General features: G+C 49.6%; 3 protein-coding genes across 4 annotated transcripts in view; 1 reads left to right on the forward strand and 2 right to left on the reverse strand.

Annotated features, from left to right (window-relative positions):
- Nucleotides 1–5692, reverse strand: part of Rab3d (RAB3D, member RAS oncogene family) — a 35036-nt gene extending 29344 nt beyond the window's left edge. The window contains exons 1-2 of the mRNA XM_078036465.1: nucleotides 5552–5692; nucleotides 1748–1859 (exon numbers count right to left, since the gene is read on the reverse strand). Coding sequence (XP_077892591.1) covers nucleotides 1748–1785 — 38 coding nt within the window. The 5' untranslated portion in view covers nucleotides 1786–1859; nucleotides 5552–5692. The remainder of the gene's footprint in view (nucleotides 1–1747; nucleotides 1860–5551) is intronic.
- Swsap1 (SWIM-type zinc finger 7 associated protein 1) lies at nucleotides 5440–7166 on the forward strand. Its single transcript, XM_005336285.4, has 2 exons — nucleotides 5440–5706; nucleotides 6215–7166. Exons 1-2 carry the CDS (start codon nucleotides 5461–5463, stop codon nucleotides 6716–6718), a joined length of 750 nt encoding a protein of 249 aa, XP_005336342.2. The 5' UTR covers nucleotides 5440–5460; the 3' UTR covers nucleotides 6719–7166.
- A 1338-nt stretch (nucleotides 7167–8504) lies between these two features.
- On the reverse strand, nucleotides 8505–17360 carry Epor (erythropoietin receptor). 2 transcript variants are annotated; one of them, XM_005336164.5, is made up of 8 exons: nucleotides 13757–14040; nucleotides 12653–12788; nucleotides 12053–12231; nucleotides 11817–11974; nucleotides 11192–11345; nucleotides 11022–11109; nucleotides 9598–9685; nucleotides 8505–9504 (listed from the first exon to the last, which is right to left on the reverse strand). In XM_005336164.5, the coding sequence occupies exons 1-8, from the start codon at nucleotides 13869–13871 to the stop codon at nucleotides 8893–8895; spliced, it is 1530 nt and encodes a 509-aa protein (XP_005336221.1). In that variant the 5' UTR covers nucleotides 13872–14040; the 3' UTR covers nucleotides 8505–8892. The 2 variants fall into 2 exon arrangements, with proteins under 2 accessions (XP_005336221.1, XP_040146360.2); XM_040290426.2 differs by having other exon boundaries at nucleotides 8505–9685; nucleotides 13757–17360.
- Nucleotides 17361–17640: the final 280 nt, after the last annotated feature.

Raw genomic sequence — 17640 nt, forward strand, 5'->3', positions numbered from 1 at the left:
AGGAAGAAGGAGCTCTCTGGGGCCTCTTTAATTAGGTCACAAATCTCAGCACCTAATCACCTGTGAGAGGTCCCATCTCCCAATATCATTAGGTTAAAGGTTAGAATCTCAACAGGAATTGGGGGGGGGGCAGGCACAAGGACCATAGCAGTAAACAGAACAGATACAAATCCCTGCCCTCATGGAACTCATAAGCTAATACCTGATAAGCAATAAAGAAAATAACCTATATACAGATAGATTCACACTCCCAATTTTTATAAAAGATTGAAAACAAAAAAAAAGTTTTTTCATTTTTGAGGGGAATTTTACTCAGGGTTTCAGGCATGCTGGACAAGAAGTGGTCTACCACTGAGCTACCTTCCCAGCCTTTAAAAAAATTTTAAGACAGGGTCTCACCAAGTTGCCCAGGCTGGCTTCAAAGTTGTGGTCCTCCTACCTCAGCCTCCTGAGTAGCTGGTATTAAAGGCATGCCCCATTTTCTTTCTTTTTATTTGTTCTAATTAGTTACACATGATAATAGAATGCATTTTGACACATCATACATAAATGGAGTATAACTTCTCATTCTTTTGATTGTACCAAGCCCATTTTGAAAACCAAAATCCTTTCTTAACTCCCTTGTGTCAAACCTGATCTGAACTGATGTGAGGTTAAGTATAGCTTTTAATTATTTCACTTGATGCAAATATTCTTGTTTTACTGTAGATAAGGTGTTTGGTCTTGGTATATTATATATAACCCTAGGCCCCACTAGGGGTATTATGCAAGACAGAATTTACACCACATTAACTTTAAAAAATTGGAAAAGTTCTGAATTCCAAACTCTGAGATCAAAGACTTAGGTAAGGAATTGGGACTGCTGATACATTAGAGAGTGATATGGGACAAGGAGAAAACGCAAGCTAGGGAAAATGTGAGAATTGTGAATGGGACTTGGCTTATAATTTAAAGAGCATGGCCAGGGGGATGTGAAGGAGTAAAGGAAAGGAACCATGTAAATATCCAGTGACGGAAATAGCAAGTGCAAAGTTCCTGAGCTGGAGACCATGCCTGATGTGTTCGGGGAACAGCAAAGAGGTCTGTAGGGCTGGAGTGGAGCGGGAGAGTTGGAAATAGAGGAAGAAGAGGTTGGGGAGATGGTGAAATGGGTCGTTGGCCACAGGGAATGAAGTGGGAGAACTAGTGAGCTGAAGGTGGAGGACAGACAGCATCGACCAACCTGCTTGGCCCACCACGGCTCTGTTTACCCCTCATACACTTGAAATCCATGCTTCCCCCTGAACTTCCCCTCGGGCCAAGAATCAAATAAAACCTCAGTACCACGGACAGCACCTCTGCCCATTGCCGCTACCGCTGTCCAAGGTGCTGATGCGGAGAGAAAGGGGTAAGAGTGACTTAGGTCTGAAGGTTGGTGACAGCAGCCCTGGTCTTGACCTCATTCTCAACTCTAAAAGATGGATGAACTTCAGGAGAGAACACCTCCATGAGTCACAGCATTTCAAATTCAACACCAAAACGGCTGTGTTTTAGAACGTACGAAAGAACACTATTGTCCTTGACTCAAAACCCTTGTGGCCAGGTGCTCTGGTGCACACTGGTAATCTTGGCTACTTGGGAGGCTGAGGCAGGAGGATCACAAGTTGGAGGACAGTCTGTTTTAGCTTTTTGCTGCAGTGACAAAACACACACACATACAATATCTACAAGAACAATTTTAAGAAGATAAATTTATTTGGGGGCTCACCGTTTCAGGGGTCTTGGTTCATAAATGGCTGACTCCATTCCTCACAGCTTGAGGTCAGACAGAATCATGGTGAAAGAGTGTGGTGAAGTCAAGCAGCTCAGGGCATGACCATCTGGAAGCAGAGAGACACTAAGATCAGCTCACAAAATATATATCAAAGGCTCACAAAATATATATCAATGACCCACCTCATTCAGCCACTGCCTGTAGGCACCACTCAGTCAATCCCTATCAGGAGACTAATTCACTGATTGGGTTGTGAGATCCTTAACCCAATCGTTCACTTTTGAGAGACACCTCATATCTAAACCATAACAGCCTCAGCAACTTAGCAAGGCCTTCAGAGACTTAGTGAAACCATCTCTTAAGATAAAAAGGACTGGGGATGTAGCTCAGTGGTAAATCACACAAGGGCTCAATCCCCAGTACCCATAACAGAGAGAGAGAGGACACACATTGAGAACACGCTGGGAGTATAGCTCAGTCGTAGAGCACTTGCCTAACATGTGAGGCCCTTGTCAATCCCTAGTACGCCCCCCCACACACACACATGATATCTCAAGCCGGGCATGGTGGCCCATGCCTGTCATCCCAGCAGCTTGGGAGGCTGAGTGAGGCAGGAGGATCACGAATTCAAAGCCAGCCTCAGCAAAAGTGAGACTCTAAGCAACTCAGCAAGACCCTGTCTCTAAATAAAACGCAAAATAGGACTGGGGAGGTGGCTCAGTGGTTGAGTGTCCCTGAGTTCAATCCCAAGTACCCCCCACACACACACAAAAAAAAATCTCTCTCAAGACCGCAGTGGCTTTCTAAGCAAAAGCCAACCTCCTAGTGGCACGGGCATTTGCACTTCCATGTGTGTCCACCTGAAGGCTCTTCCCCTGCATTCATGCTTCATTCACTCCTTCACCTCCTTCGGGTCTTTTCTCAGCTGTCACCTCCCCAGCAAATCCTACCCTGACCACCCTATTTGAAACTGAAAAATCCAGTTGGTCTTTCCAGCTTCTCTTCCCTGTGCAAACAATTTTTAACTCATCTGCTCATACACTTTATGTTTAGTGGCTGTTTTCTTCTCGTCCGCTCTACTAGGTCAGAGACTTTGTCTATTTTTCTCTCATGTTTGGGTCCCCAGCTGCTCTATCAAAGTACCTGGCACTGGTGGCTCGAACGGGCCCTGGAATACAAGATTAAACAATGTTTGTTGGAGTAATGAACCAATCGCTTGAACATGGCATAGACTAAGAGGAAGCAGGGACTGACCCTGAACCACCATTTCCCCACCCCTGGCCCCTCTGCAGCCCCAACCATGGGCTGCTGTGTCCTCCCATGGAGCATCTCTGTTTTAAATGCCTTTCTGTGAAGACAGGAAAACGGAATTCTGAGAAGTGACAGAAAGAACTGTGGTCCAGAGAGATTTGCCAAATGTCTGCATCACGACTGAATGTCCTCACCCAGCCGACATTTATGAGCACCTACTGGGTGCCAGATGCTGTGCTAGGAGCTGGGGACCTGGCAGTGAACAAAACAAAGACTTTATCTTTGTGGAGCTGACACTGTAGAGAGGAGAGATGGCATCAAGTAAATGCTTAATGTTGGAAGTGATGGTATTCAAAGCTGTGCAAGTTTTCACACGTGGTCAGAGAAAGCCTCTCCATGTAGATGCTATTTGGCCAGAGACCTAAATGGAGTTATTTCTTTTTTTTTATATTTTTTTTAGTTGTTGATAGACCTTTATTTTATTTATTTATATGTGGTGCTGAGAACTGAACCCAAGGCCTCGAATGTGCTAGGAGAGCCATCTACCACTGAGCCACAACCCTAACCCCTGGAGTTGTGTGTTTTTTATAAATCTGCTGGGTGTGATGGTGCTTACCTATAACCCCATGACTCCAGAGGCCAAGGCAAGAGGACTGCAATTTGAGGCTAGCCTCGGCAATTTAGCAAGACTCTCAAAAACTTAGTGAGACCTTTTCTCAAAAAAAAAAATTTTTTTTTTTTTAAAAAAGGACTGGGATGTGGTTGAGTGGTAAAGAACCCTTGGATTTGATCCCTAGTACCAAAACATGAGCCAAATAGATGTCTATGAATGACTGCTCTGGGTAAAGGAACATCAAGTGCAAAGGACCTGAGGTGGGGCCTCAGAATGCTCTTGGGTAGGTAATTGTGTGATGTTAGTGTTGACTACTCTGTATAACTGATGTGTTGCAGTGTAATGTATCTGGTGGGGGTGGGTGCTGAGGCAGTATTTTTGACAGAGCTGTATAATCATGTGCCTCGGAGTTTGTATGTGTTTGTGTGCATGTGTATGCATGCAAGTAGTGGCTATGGTACAGTTGTATCAGAGTGTATTCTTGTGTGTGTGCAAGAGAAAGGATGTGTGTGTGTGAACACAGGACAGAATGCATATGGGATCCTTTGTGTCTGGATGGATATAGCTGTGAGCATGTGGATGATGGAGATTCTAGAAATGAAATATATGCAGAGATATCATGGTGTGTGTGTGTGTGTGTGTAAAGGGTGTGGGGGTACCCAGCTGTTTGAGTGGGTGTATTGGGGGATGTTGTGGAGCTGTTTTCTGGTCCCAGAGAGAGAGAGAAAGAGAGAGAGAGCCCAGGAAATCACAGTTCTGCCCTGCCCCTGGGTCTCCAGGCAACAGCACCACTTTGAAGTTACCAGGAGACCAGGTTGCTAGGGCAACACAGACACGAGTGGCAGCTCTGGGGCAAAGTCTGGGTGAGGAGACCCAGTCAGTGATCATGCTCACTCACTTCGTTCCTTCCTCTCACCCAGTTTCTCAAAATCCCTACCTTTCTTCCTTTGCTGATTTAACAAGAACATATTTGAGACTTACAATGTGTTAACGCTGTTCTGAGCCCTGGAGTGACAGAGGTGACAAGGCAAACCAGACCTCTACTGAATTTCTCTCTCCCAGACCCTTTCTTTCCTGCCTCTTTTGTCTTATATTCCCCCTTCACTCCTTCCCTCAGCACAAGCAAGATTCGAGAAGCCCCCATGCCAATGAGAACGTACGGTGAGAAGCCTCTTCTCACAGAGCCTCTTAGGTAGCTGCTGCTGTTTTGTTGTGTCGTTGTTGTTTGCATACAGTGTGCCTGAACCTGTGGCCCCAAACACTTGTCACCATAGTCAGGTGTGTAGAGACACAAGCACACAACTCATCCCGCTACACTTCTCAGTTGCATTGGGTGACATCATCAAAACCACACACAGACACAAGCCCATCAATATTGCCCTGAGACACCATGATACCCATTTTACAGGTGAGCAAACTTAGGCTAGGAGACTTGAAGTAATGTCAGTGATTTGGGCCTGTTTGCTCCAACACTCAATGCGTATATGTTGCTTACAAGACACTCACCTTAGAGACGTGCACAGACTAAAGATGAAAGCATAGGAAAAGATATGCTGATTAGCTGACTAGCTGATTAGCTCGCCTTAATAGTACTCATGCTGCTTCCCCCAGCAGCCTCCCTCAGAGAACGGTCTTATCTCCCTTAAATTCCTCCATTTCTCTAAAACTCAAGACTAGGTTATCTGCTCAGTCCCCAGGGGGGGAGCTAGCAAACACGATTTACTTTTGACGGACAGCTCCAGGGACCAATAGAGAAGCTAAGTTTACTGTAACCAATGAGGCCTCAGTTTGGGAGGGATCAAGGCTGGGAATGCGCCCCCGATTGGACAGAGGCGTGTTGCGAATGGCGGAGACGCTGAGGCGGGTGCTAAGCCGGGGCAGCGCGGTGGGGACCGGGGAGGACACGGCAGAGGTGGGGCCACCTTTGCTCTTACTCGGTGCTCCAGGCTCTGGAAAAACAGCGCTGCTATTTGCGGCGGCCTTGGAGGCGGCAGGAGAGGGCCGAGGCCCTGTCCTCTTCCTGACTCGTAGGCCTCTTCAAAGCCTGCCCCGCGGTATCGGTGGGGCGCTTGACCCTCTGAGGCTGCAGGTAACGGTGGGGCGGGACCAGAGGCATACCAGCCAATAGTGGGGCGGGTCGAGGATTGAGTGATAGATTGGTAGGTCCCTGGCGGGGATGGCGGGAGGGCTCACCCGAGCGGCCATGATGGGGTGGAGTCAGGAGTGCGTGAGGGGTGGAACCAGCGGAACTTAATTGAGTGAAAAACCAGCCCATGACGGGCGGTGTTAGAGGCAGGCCCAGGGGGCGGGGTCAATGTTAATTGAGGGGTGGGGCTAATGGAGCTAAATTTTCAGGGCTTGGTCGGACTGAGAGTGATGGTAGGGGCAGGTTTCCTCTGGCAGTATTGGCCCTTAACTAGGACATGGCAGTGCTGGAAAAAGGATGGATAGGAGAATATTTACCACGTTGTCACCCTGGAACCAGCTGTCTAGGGAGCGAGAGAGTCTGGGACAGCAGGGCTGCCACTGCAGGGAGTCTGACTTCCTGTGCTGAATCTGGCCTTTTCTTTTCTTTTTCTTATTTTTGAATCTTCTAGAAGATTCGCTTCCAGTACCCACCCTCAACTGGAGAGCTTCTCCGGCTCCTGTGCTCTGCCCATGAGGCTCCCGGGCCTGCCCCCTCCCTACTGCTGCTTGATGGCCTGGAGGAGTACCTAGCAAAAGACCCTGGGCCCCAGGAAGCCGCCTACCTGGCTGCCTTGCTTCTGGATACAGTTGCCTACTTCAGCCACCGACGTGGACCCAACCGGGACTGTGGGCTCATGGTGGCCCTCCAGACTCAGGAGGAAGGAGACAATGGGGATGCCCTGCAGCTGGCACTGCTCCAGCGGTATTTCCCTGCCCAGTGCTGGCTGCAGCCAGATGCACCAGGCCCAGGAGAGTGCCGCATCCGAGCCTGCCTTGAGCCAAGTGGGCTGGGTCCCAGGACAGAGTGGTGTGTGACTTTCCAACCAGATGGAGAGATGAAGATCACCAGGTGGCCCACCCAGGCTTGTGACCCCAGCTCAGACAAGAGTTCAAGCTCTGGAGACCAGCCCTGAACCTTGGTGTGTGTCAACGTGTCTGCCTCAGTTTCCAGGGGCTGGAATACTTACTTCCGGAACGTGTGCAGATTCATCACTTAAAGAATATAAAGTGCTTTTTCTCTTTAGCACTATATATAGGGGTTAAAAATTAGCATTATAGGGCTGGGATTGTGGCTCAGCAGTAGAGCACTCGCCTAGCATGGGCAGGACCCTGGTTTGATCCTCAGCACCACATAAAAATAAAGGCATTGTGTTGTGTCCATCTACACCTAAAAAATAAAAATTAGCATTATAGAGGTTGGGGAGAGCTTGCATAGCATGTGTGAGGCCCTGGGTTCAATCCTCGATACCATAAACAAGCAAAAACACCCTAGTATTACCATGTACATATTATGTCCAATCAATTGATTTTTTCTTTTTTTTACTGTTTTGAACTGTATAAAGAGTTTCATGATAAATGTAATCTGAGGCTTCCTTCTTTGCCCAGTTAAGATTGTAACTAAGACTCAGCCACATCTTCTAGTTCATTCCTTTTTCGATGTTGCATATTAATCCACGGGCAACTATACCCTAATTTATTCACCAGATTGACTTATTTACTGCTTGAACATTCTAGTAAACATGTCCTGTATACATAGGTGTACCAGGATATATACCTAGGGTATATACTTAAAAGTGGAATTTCTGTAGCATAAAGTATTCATGTTTTCAGCTTTCTCTGATTAAGCCAAACTTTTAAAAAGGGGCCAAATGAAAATTGCTGCTAAATGTCATAATGATATTTGGCATCACCACAGTACTTTCTCTCACCACCCCCTTTTGTCCCCAGTACTGGGGATGGAACCCAGAGACGCTCTACCACGGAGCTACATCCTCAGTTGTTTTTTTTTAATTTTTGAGACAGGGTCTCTTTAAGTTGTTGAGACTGGCCTAGAACTTGCAGTCTTCCTACCTCAGCCTCCTGCAATTATAGGAGCCAGTGCTTTCTTTAAAACATGGCCTGACTAGGTGTAGCGCACAAGCTTGTAATTTCAGCAACTCAGGAGGCTGAGACAGGAGGATTGTAAGTTCAAGGCCAGCCTCAACAACTTAGGGAGGCCCTAAGCAACTTAGTGAAACCTTGTCTCAAAATAAAAAATAAAAAGGATTGGAGATGTAGCTCAGTAACAGAGTACCCCTGAGTTCAATCCCAGCACCAAAAAAAAAAAAAAAAAAGCCTGATTCAGAATAAAGCCCTGTGAGATACTGTTTTATTGGGTTTTTAAAAATTTATTTATTTTAGTTGTAAATAATGCCTTTATTTTTATTTATTTTTATGTGGTGCTGAGGATTGAACCCAGGGCCATGCACGCGCCAGGCGAGTGCTCTACAGCTGAGCCACAACCCCAGCCCCTGTTGTTGTTATTAGTGATAGAGACTAGATAGAGGGTTACTAAAGTTTTCTTCTCCTTGGGTGTACAACAGATTACATCTCTCAGCATCCCATGGTTCTAGTTGGGTCACATGACTTTCTGACCAGTAGAATGTGAGAAAAGAGACTGTCTTCAGATGAGATCCCTAAAATGAACTGTGGAATCTCCTGCTGTTCTGCTGCATCCCTTTGTTTATTAGCTGGCAGGGCGTAGAGGGTCTATCTAAGGACCCCATGGTCATCCCAAGAGAAGACTAAGCTATAGACCAAAAGAGTTTGGGCCTCTGACTCATCCCAAAATGGCTTCCCACCAGTCTGAATTAGGATATCAGCGAGAAACCATGTAATGAGCTAAGCCACTAAGATCTAGGAGCTGCTTGTTACACCAGCTAGTGTAATTTACATGACTAATTTATTTCATTATGATTAGTCTTCACATTGCCAGGTCCAAAATTTCAGAGTGAGATCAAGGACTTTATCTGCTGCCCCTATGGCCATGGCCTAGGGAAATATGGGGCTTACAGAGAGTTTGCAGAAGTCATAGTAGAAAAACTTAACATATTTTATACATATATGTACATACAAAAAAAAAAAAGAACATACATATTATAAAATACTGCACAGTTGGGACTTTCTGAGCAGAATGGGTTGGGTAAACAGTCAAAGTTAGCAATGCCCCTAGCCTTGAGGGTAGCCTCTCTTTCCTGTTCAGGTCAGTCTTGGACCTGAACTGGCGTTGCAGTCATGTTGGATCCCCACGCATCTGTAGGCTGGAGTCCTAAGAGCAGGCCACATAGCTGGGGGACAGAGGCTCAGGGGTTGGGACAGGGCTGTTCTCATACAGGTTGGAGTACGGGCTATCGAAGGAGCCCCCTTGGGCTCCCTGGGAGTCCCCTGAGCTGTAATCAGTTGAGATGCCTGAATCAGAAACCACGAGGTACAAGTACTTCAGGTGGGGTGGGGTGGGGGGCAGCTCAGGAGGCAGTGCTCGAGGACGCAGGAGCTGGGAGCTGGGATCCAGGATGGTGTACTCAAAGCTGGCAGCTGAGGCCCCCTCTTGTCTGGGCTTTAAGACCAAAGCAGATGAGCATGAGGATGCTTCTGAGCCTTCATCCACAGCCACTGTGTCCACACTGCCATCAGGCCCTGAGAGGTCCTCACTGCATGGGCTCTGGGGCAGCAACCACTTGTCCAGCACCAGATAGGAGTCCTGGGTATGTTCATTGCCCGCTGGCTCCAGCAGAGGCCCCTTGTCATCTGCTCCTGGCTCCACTGCCTGGGTAACCCCCCAGCAGCGCTCTGAAAGGACTTCCAGGCGGGCTGGTGGGTCCTCTGTGAAGGGTGTGCAGGGGTTCCACCAGAGACAGCCATCATGCTGGGAGAGCCACAGCTGGAGAAGCAAAACCGGCTGCTCAGAGGCCAGGGCTTCCTTTTTCAGGGGCAGGATAGCCCCAGGCTCTGGGGGGACAACCAGGCCACCTACCTGGAAATTACCCTTGTGGGTGGTGAAGAGACCCTCAAACTCGCTCTCTGGGCTTGGAATGCCAGGCCAGATCTTCTGCTTCAGGGCCCTGTTAAAATTGATAGAAATATTTCGGTGGACATAAGTCATTGAACACTCACCACTGCTCTTAGCCCCCAGTACAAATATTCCTGGTCCCTGTGATCATGATGGAGACAGAGGGGTACATCAGGACTGGGGAACCGGCTTTGGCTGAAGCATCAGTGAGGTCCTTCAGAAGGCTAATAAGAACGGATATGTGAGGATGTCAAGGAGCTCAATATAGACTGACTCAAGCTCCAAACCTGGTCCAGGGTTGGCCTGGAGGAGCACTATTGTCACTACTCTTATCACTCCCTTCATTGGTTTCTCAGCATTCGGAATATATCCAGGGCTGGGGATGTAGCTCATGTAGAAGGCATGCTTAGCACTCTTGAGGCCCTGGGTCCCATCCCCAACACACACACAAAACAAAATCCAAACTCCTTCCCCTGCCCCACAGGTCCTGCGTGATCAGCCTCCTGGTATTTCCTTTGCCTCATTCACCATTCCCCCCTCACATAGTGCTCCAGCCATATCTCTTACAGCTGCTTCAGTGAACCAACTTCATTTCCACCAAAGGACCTTTGCACTTGCAGTTTCTTCTCCCCACTTTTCACATGGCTGCTTCCTATCAACTCTGAGGTTTCTACTCCAGAAGCCTTCCCTAAGTATCCCATCATATATGTACCCACGCCATGTGTTTCTAGGATATCACTCATAGCAATTTTTTAAAATATATATATATGTTAGTTCTCAGCGGACACAACATCTTTGTTTGTATGTGGTGCTGAGGATCGAACCTGGGCGAGCACGCTAGCGCTTGAGCCACACCCCCAGCCCAGCAATTTTTTTCTTGATGAGTTATAAAGAAGTTTATTTTGGCTCATGGTTCTGAAGGCGCATGGTTGAGGGCCGACATCTGGAGATGGCCTCTTTGCTGGCAGTCCTGAGGCAGAGCAAAGCTTCACACGGCAAGAGACAGGGAGTGTGTGTGTGTGTGTGTACTCATAGCAATTTATAATTAAATATTTGTTGGTGCCCTTGTTTGTTGTCTGCCTTGTTTGTTGACTTAACTACAAGATCCAGAAAGTCAGGGACTTGTAAGCAGGATCTGGCTTGTTCTCCACTCTCTCCTCAGTGCCTACCACATTTTGGTACCCAATATGTACTTTCCCACAAATAAGTGAAGAAGGCCATGAAAGTGAATTAGTGGGCACGGCAGGAAGGACATCCCAGGCAGAAGGAACTGCAAGTGCAGAGACTTGGGGTGTGAAAGGCACGGTGTGTGTTTGGAATTAGACCTCAGAATGGCTAGTCAGATCATTAAGCATCTAAGGAACTTGACAACAAGGGTCGGCGCTTACCGACGGTGGGACAGCAAGGCAAGCACGGCCAGCAGCAGCAGGATTAGCACCAGGATGAGGGAGAGCGTCAGGATGAGGGGGTCCAGGTCTAGGAGGTAAGGAAGAGATCAGGGCATGGGTTTGCCCAGCATTTCTCCGCAGCTCCTTCCACACCCCCACCTGGGTCTCACCGCTAGCAGTCAGCAGCGACACAGGCTCAGACCAGGCGCTCCAAAAGCCACCGAAGCTCGGCTCGGCCATACGCGCACGAACTGCGAAGGTGTAGCGTGTGGCTCCACGCAGATTGCTCAGCACGCACTCAGTGCGACCCTCCAAAATCTCCACCTGGGCGAGGGGCACAAGGTGGACACGTACAGTGAAGGGCGCTTGGGGCGGGCCCTGCAGGGATCCAGCTAGTCGGAGAGAGAGGCAATGCCTGAGTCTGAGCCAATGAGAGTAGGGGGCGTATCCCAGGAAAGCTCAAGGCCAATCAGAGTAAAGATCCCAAGTCAAAGGGCGGGACCTGCGCTACCTAAAGGCGGGGCCCGACAGCCTAGAGTGAACTGGGTCCTGAAGTGTGCGGTTAGGGATTTAAGAGTGACAGAAGTTGGGGTTGAAGCGGATCAGCGGGGCATTGGCAAAGGGGTCGTAAAAATGAGCGTGGAGCTTTCTTAGGCATCAAGGCAGTGGGATGTGGGCCGTCAGGGATGGGGCTGGAGGGACCGGGCCTCGAGGGCGGGCCGTGGGGCCCTTCTGGGTGGGGACTTAGGGAGGGCTGCGGAGCTGCTAGGGCTGGGCGGTCCCGGCAGGCCTCACCCTCTGCGATCCTCCTGCACCGTGACCGGCAGAGACATCCACTTCGTAGCGGATTTGGGTCGTCATAGGTGCCCCAGGAGGCGGGAACCACCGTAGCACCACGTGGCCGCCCTCCTCGGCCTGCCGTGCCAACAGCCCTGCTGGGGCGTCCAGGAGCACTGCAGAGTGGGGTTGATCAGGTGGGCGGAGACTAAGACCCCCTCCCCTGACCCCTCCTCCGTTCCGGGTGCACATACCCACTTCGTTGATGTGGATGGTACGGTGATAGCGCACAGTGCCCGAGGAAGCCACTGTGACTTGCAGCTCTAAGGGCACGAAGCTCGACGTGTCGGCCGTAGGCAGCGAGCACCAGAAGCGCACCGCGCCACGGGCAGTGGGTTCCTGGTGCAGGTGACACGGCTTCCGTGGCTCACCCCTAGGCGCCCGAAAACCCAGGAGAGAAGGAAGCAAATTGGGAGGGGGAGCTGGGAAATTTGTGTTGTCCAGACTGTGGTGGCATTTTGGTTTCTAGCACCGGGGGGAGTCTCAGCTCCAGGGTAGTGACGCCTGAGTCCAGCGTAGAAATTATATTGCCCCAGTCCTGATGTTTTGGGGTCGCGTGAAAGCGGCGATCACTGGAGTATTCGAGCACCTGCCACTAGGGGGAGTGTTAGCCCTGGCCTGGTAGATTTTCCACCAGTGACCACAACGCGAGGCGCCGTCCAACTCCAGGCTCTAGGGGACATCTCAGGCTAGGGCCTCCGGGAAATCCTACCTGTCCGCACCGCACCCCTCGAGACACACACACACACACACACACACACACACACAGCGGTGGGACATCTGCCCTGACTCACTCGAGCTGGTAAAAGAAGCTGTAGTTGTGGGAGCCAATCCTAGAGCTCGCCGCTTCCTCCCAGAAACACACCAAGTCCTCCAATCTCTCGGTGAAGCACAGAAGGTCTTCGGACCCGCGGGCTGCCAGCAGGGCCGCTGGGAAGTGACAATGGGAGGGGGTCAGGGAAGCCGAGCCCTGTTCCTGGCCACAGCCCCCTTGCCCTCCCTCCGCCGCCTGTGCGGACGCGATAAGAAAAGAAGCACCGCCCCGCCCTCTCCCCGAGCGGGGTCCTCGAGGGGTCTGCAGAGGGGGTACCCTTGGAACTCCCCAGCGCAGGTTGCTTGCTTGTCCCCCACCCCATTACACACACCCGCCCACCCCGTGGCCAGCTGAGCAGTGCACAACCTTCAAGACCTCGGCCCCCAGCTGCCCGCGCTGCTCCAGGCCTGGATGTGTGCACTGCTGGGTGTGTGTGGAGGAGGCGGTCCCCTATCTGCCCCAGCAGGCTCCCGATAGCGCCAACCGTGTCCCCCGCTCCCTTCTTCTACCCGACGGGGCTAGGGATCTGGCGCCCGCTGGCAAACCCTGTTCACAGTCGCCCGCAGCCTGGCCTCTCTGACTCGACCCGGGCTTTAGCCTCTTTTCCCAATTGGAGGGTCCGCTTGATCCCTCCCCCCAAGGACTCAGACTGCAGGAGGCCTAGACCCAGCACACCCTTGTTCCATTAGGCTTTAGCATGTCCTAGACTCCCTGAAAAGATAAAATAAAATAATATATATATATATGACACAAAGTATCTATTTATTTTTCTGTGGTGCTGAGGATCAGCCCAGTGCCTCACACATGTGAGGCAAGAACTCTACCACTGAGCTCCATCCCCAGCCCTAAAATAAGAATCTTATGCCCCCCGTCTTAACTTCTTCCCCAAGACCCATCCTGGCGACTTAGACCCCAGCTTGCTTCATGGGGACGGGGTCTGGGGATTCAGACACTAGCTTGCTCCCCAGGATCCAGTCTGAAGGTGCAGAACCTAGTATGGCCCCCAGGACCCAGAGTGGGAATTCAGGCCCCAGCAATGCCCTCCAGGACTCAGGGTGGGCGTCCACACAGACTCCATTCTTACCTTTGCTCTCAAGCTTGGGGTTAGGCAGGTTGAGTGGGGGCGCCAAAGCTGCTCCAGCAAGCAGGAGAAAGAGAGGACTGACCCGGGGCCAAAGGGGCGCCCTGAGGTGGCCCATGGTTCCACCTGGCCCCCCGGGGAGCCCAGGGCTCCTGCCCGGAGGACCAGCCCCTGGCACAGTCCACAGCTGGCTTCCGCAGCTGCCTCCACCGGACACAGCTGACCAGGCAGGCTCTTCCCGGCCAGAAGCCTCCAAGAGGCAGCTTCCCCAAAGGGGCGGGACCAGCACGCAGCCCTGGGCAGAGATAAACACCCGCCGGGAGGGGGCAGGGGCCCTCCTGGGACCAGTGGCCCCTTGGAGGCCAAGGACAGCTCCAAAAGCAACATCGGACACACTTTGTGTGACTATGTGACCCTAGACAAGTAACTTACCTTACCCGATATTCATTCTTCTCATCTGTAAAACCTAGCCTGATGCGTAGCAAGCATTTAAAAAATGTAAGCTACTGATATTATCCTGCTAATCAGCACTTCTCCCCAGACTGGAAATAAGAACAATCATCATAACGACTAGCAATTGAGTATAGGAGCAGGGCTAGGCAGTGCTGCTGGGCCGAAGGTACAATGTGGTCCTTCATTTGTAAAGTTACACATATTCTGGAGTGGGATTTCATTTATGATTTTGAGGGGGGGGGAATGCTTACTTTTTAAAAATATTCTTTTTTAGTTTTAGGTTGACACAATATCTTTATTTTATATTTATGTGGTGCTAAGGATCGAACCCAGTGCCTCATGCATACTAGGTGAGTGTTCTACCACTAGGCGAGCGCTCTACCGCTGTCATGACCCCAGCCCCTTACATTTTTATACACTTGGTATTTTATTTTATATGGTTCTTTTAATAATCTGGAAAATAATTATATTATAAATCATCAGATCCATTCACTAGGACTGAATTTCTCAAACTGGGGTACATACCTGCATAGAGGTGCACACCTACAGAAGGGAGGGGGTAACCATTGAGCCTTCCTACCCCAGACTAGCCAATCAAAGTACACCATTCCCTGACACTCAGTGATTGGTTCAGGGTGGGCTTGTTAACCAAGAGAGTCTGAGCTTCCATCCTGAGATTTCAGCTGGATTTGCTGGGAAAAGAGGCTCCCTTTTCTTGCAGATGTTGTGGTGGGCAGATGGAGTAACCAGAGAGGCATCTTTGCCAATAGGAAGGAAGAAATAACCAGATGGTGAAGTTGACATGAGCTGTGTGCTGTTCCTTCCCTCTCCCTGGAAGGCTTTTCCCCTAGATATTAACCGAGCTCTCTCCCTCGCCTTATTCAGACCTCTCCCCACACCTGCCTCCTCAGTGAAGCCCTCTCTGATCACCTCCCCCACATACCTCCTTCACCTTTAAACAACTTTTTTTTTTCTTTTTCCTTTTTGGCTACTACTGTCCTTGTCACCTGATGTATGTTTAATGTTTTGTTATTGAGTCTATGGGGGCAGGGACATTTGACCCTTTTCTTGATTACTGTAGTCCCACCACAGAGAACAGAGTCTGGCACATAGTAAAAGTATTTATGGTGTAAAAGATTAGGAGAGAGCCCGCCGGATGCCTGTAACCCCAGCAGCTCAGGAGGCTGAGGCAGGAGGGTTGCAAGTTTGAGGCCAGCCTCAGAAGTTTAGAGAGGCCCTAAGCAACTTAGCAAACCCTGAAATACAAAAGGGCAGTGGATGTAGCTCAGTGGTAAAGTGCCCTTGGGTTTAATTCCCAGTAGCCCCCCGCCCCCATAAATAGAACCAAGCTAAGAGATACAGACAAACAGTGGATCTTGAATAGCCCTTACAACTATTCCTGAGTACCTGGAACCAAGAAAGAAACAGGAAGGAAGGAAGGAAGGAAGGAAGGAAGGAAGGATTCCACGAAAGTTGGGGCTGGGGGCGTAACTTGGTGATGCAGCACTTGCATAACGTGTACCAGGCCCTGGTTCCACCCCAAGTAAACACACAGATCAAGGAGGATTTTTCCTTAGGTAACTGGCATCTGGAGGGAGACAGAGAGATACTCAGTTGTAAATAAAAGTGGCAAACTGGCCTCATGGTCAAGTGCATCTCTTCTGGTGTTGTATTATTCTGGTTTGAACACTTGCTTTTTTTTTTTTTTTTTGTAGCTGGACATAACACAATGCCTTTTATTTTTAAGTGATGCTGAGAATCGATCGAACCCGGTCCCGCCTGTGCTAGGCGAGCACTCTACCACTGAGCCACAATCCCAGCCCAGCCACTTACTTTTGCTAGTCTCAGTCCTTCATGTATAAAATGGAGATAATACATTGCTCAGTCCTTAGGGGTATGGTGAGAAATAAATTAGATTATTTTTCTTTTTTTCTTTTTCTTTCTTTCTTTTTTTTTTTTTTTTTTTTGATACCAGGGATTGAACCTAGAGGTGCTTTCCCACTGAGCCACATCCCCAGAAATTTTTACTTTTTCTTTTGAGACAAGGTCTCACTAAATTGCTCAGGGCCTTGCTGAGGTTGGCTTTGAACTTGCGATCCTCCCACCTTAGCCTCCTGAACTGCTGGGATTACAGGTGTGCGCCAGGAGCCTGGCTAAGTGAAATTCTTAAAACTTGGCACACAGTGAGCACGCAGTGGGGACAGCAATTATTAGTTGCTTGGGTTAGTTCAAATAGGATGCTGTTATATCCAAATGGTCTTCAGGTCTTTATACTCACAGAAGAAAAAACAACTCCAAAAAGTAGCATGATGTGTACTGTAACCAGTGTTCCATCAGACCTTACATGAAGGTTAGCTTCTTCTATCCCCTCTCTTACTTCTGCTGGTGCCTGGGCTTTCCTTGCTATTTCTCCAGGGACAAAGGTTAGAACCATAGGGACTGAGAAAGAAGAAAAGAAAGAAAGAAAAGAAAGGAAGGAAGGAAGGAAGAAAAGAAAGAGAGAAAGAAAGAACCGTAGGAACTGTTTTCTGCCCATTCACTAGAATTTCTCCTCCTCCTCTTCATAGCTCCCAAATTTCACTTCCATGTGTGTGCCCACCAAGATGCCACCCCTGTGATTTGAACTTTCTCTGCTAGCTCAGAGGGTGGGCACAGGACCCCAATGTGGGCAATCAGCATTTGGTTCAGGGATAGACATGTGACCCAAGATGGTCCAGTGGGAACTTGCTCTGAGATTTTTGCTGTGGTCACTATGGGAAGGAGGAGGTCTGTTGGCAGAGGAGGGCCCTCAGACCAGGGCCAAAGGACAGTCAGTTAGGTAAGGATCGATGGAGTCAGGAAAATGAGAGCTGATTCAAAAGGAAACAAAATGCTAACACCTCCAGAGCACGTTCCCCTCCTCCAATCTGTTGCCAAGGCCACCTGCCTCCAGGTTCTGTTCCTCTTCTCCAGGAGTTGTTAATGAGCACTTCCTGGGTCACTCCTTCCTGCCTGTACCTCTGAATGGCTTCTTTCCTGCTCTGGGTCACTGCACCTTTCAAGTAGGCAAGATAGGAGGAGGAGGGGGCACGAGAAGAAAGGAAATCTGAAATCTACAGAAGGACAGGACACCCCCTCCCTCGGGCACCAGCCTTGGGTCCCCTCCTCTACAGAAGAATCTCCCTTCTCTTCTCCTCTCCTCTCCTCTCCTCTCCCCTCCCCTCCCCTCCCCTTCCCTCCCTCCTTCCTCCTCCTCCTCCTCCTCCTCCTCCTCCTCTTCTTCCCCTCTCTCTCCCTCTCTACCCTTTAAACAAAACGTTTTGCTCTTGCCTTGGCATTTCTCGGTGTTCAGTCTCCACACCAGGGGAATGAAACCCAATCCTGATTTCCCAGAACCAGTGTCAGAAGCACTGGTGGGATGTGAGCCTGCCTTGGAGTAGGGCTATACTAATTGT

Source organism: Ictidomys tridecemlineatus, chromosome 2 (assembly GCF_052094955.1).
Source record: "Ictidomys tridecemlineatus isolate mIctTri1 chromosome 2, mIctTri1.hap1, whole genome shotgun sequence".
Taxonomy (NCBI): Eukaryota; Metazoa; Chordata; class Mammalia; order Rodentia; family Sciuridae; genus Ictidomys; species Ictidomys tridecemlineatus.

What these genes read in the sequence shown, in the direction of transcription:
- Epor (XM_040290426.2), bottom strand. Translation starts at nt 13,871, where the DNA reads ATGGGCCACCTCAGGGCGCCCCTTTGGCCCCGGGTCAGTCCTCTCTTT. An exon ending in CATCCACATCAACGAAGTGG is followed by an intron (nt 11,975 to 12,052) that starts GTATGTGCACCC and finishes CCCACTCTGCAG; the next exon opens with TGCTCCTGGACGCCCCAGCA. An exon ending in GTCGCTGCTGACTGCTAGCG is followed by an intron (nt 11,110 to 11,191) that starts GTGAGACCCAGG and finishes CTTACCTCCTAG; the next exon opens with ACCTGGACCCCCTCATCCTG.
- Swsap1 (XM_005336285.4), top strand. Translation starts at nt 5,461, where the DNA reads ATGGCGGAGACGCTGAGGCGGGTGCTAAGCCGGGGCAGCGCGGTGGGG. An exon ending in TTGACCCTCTGAGGCTGCAG is followed by an intron (nt 5,707 to 6,214) that starts GTAACGGTGGGG and finishes TGAATCTTCTAG; the next exon opens with AAGATTCGCTTCCAGTACCC.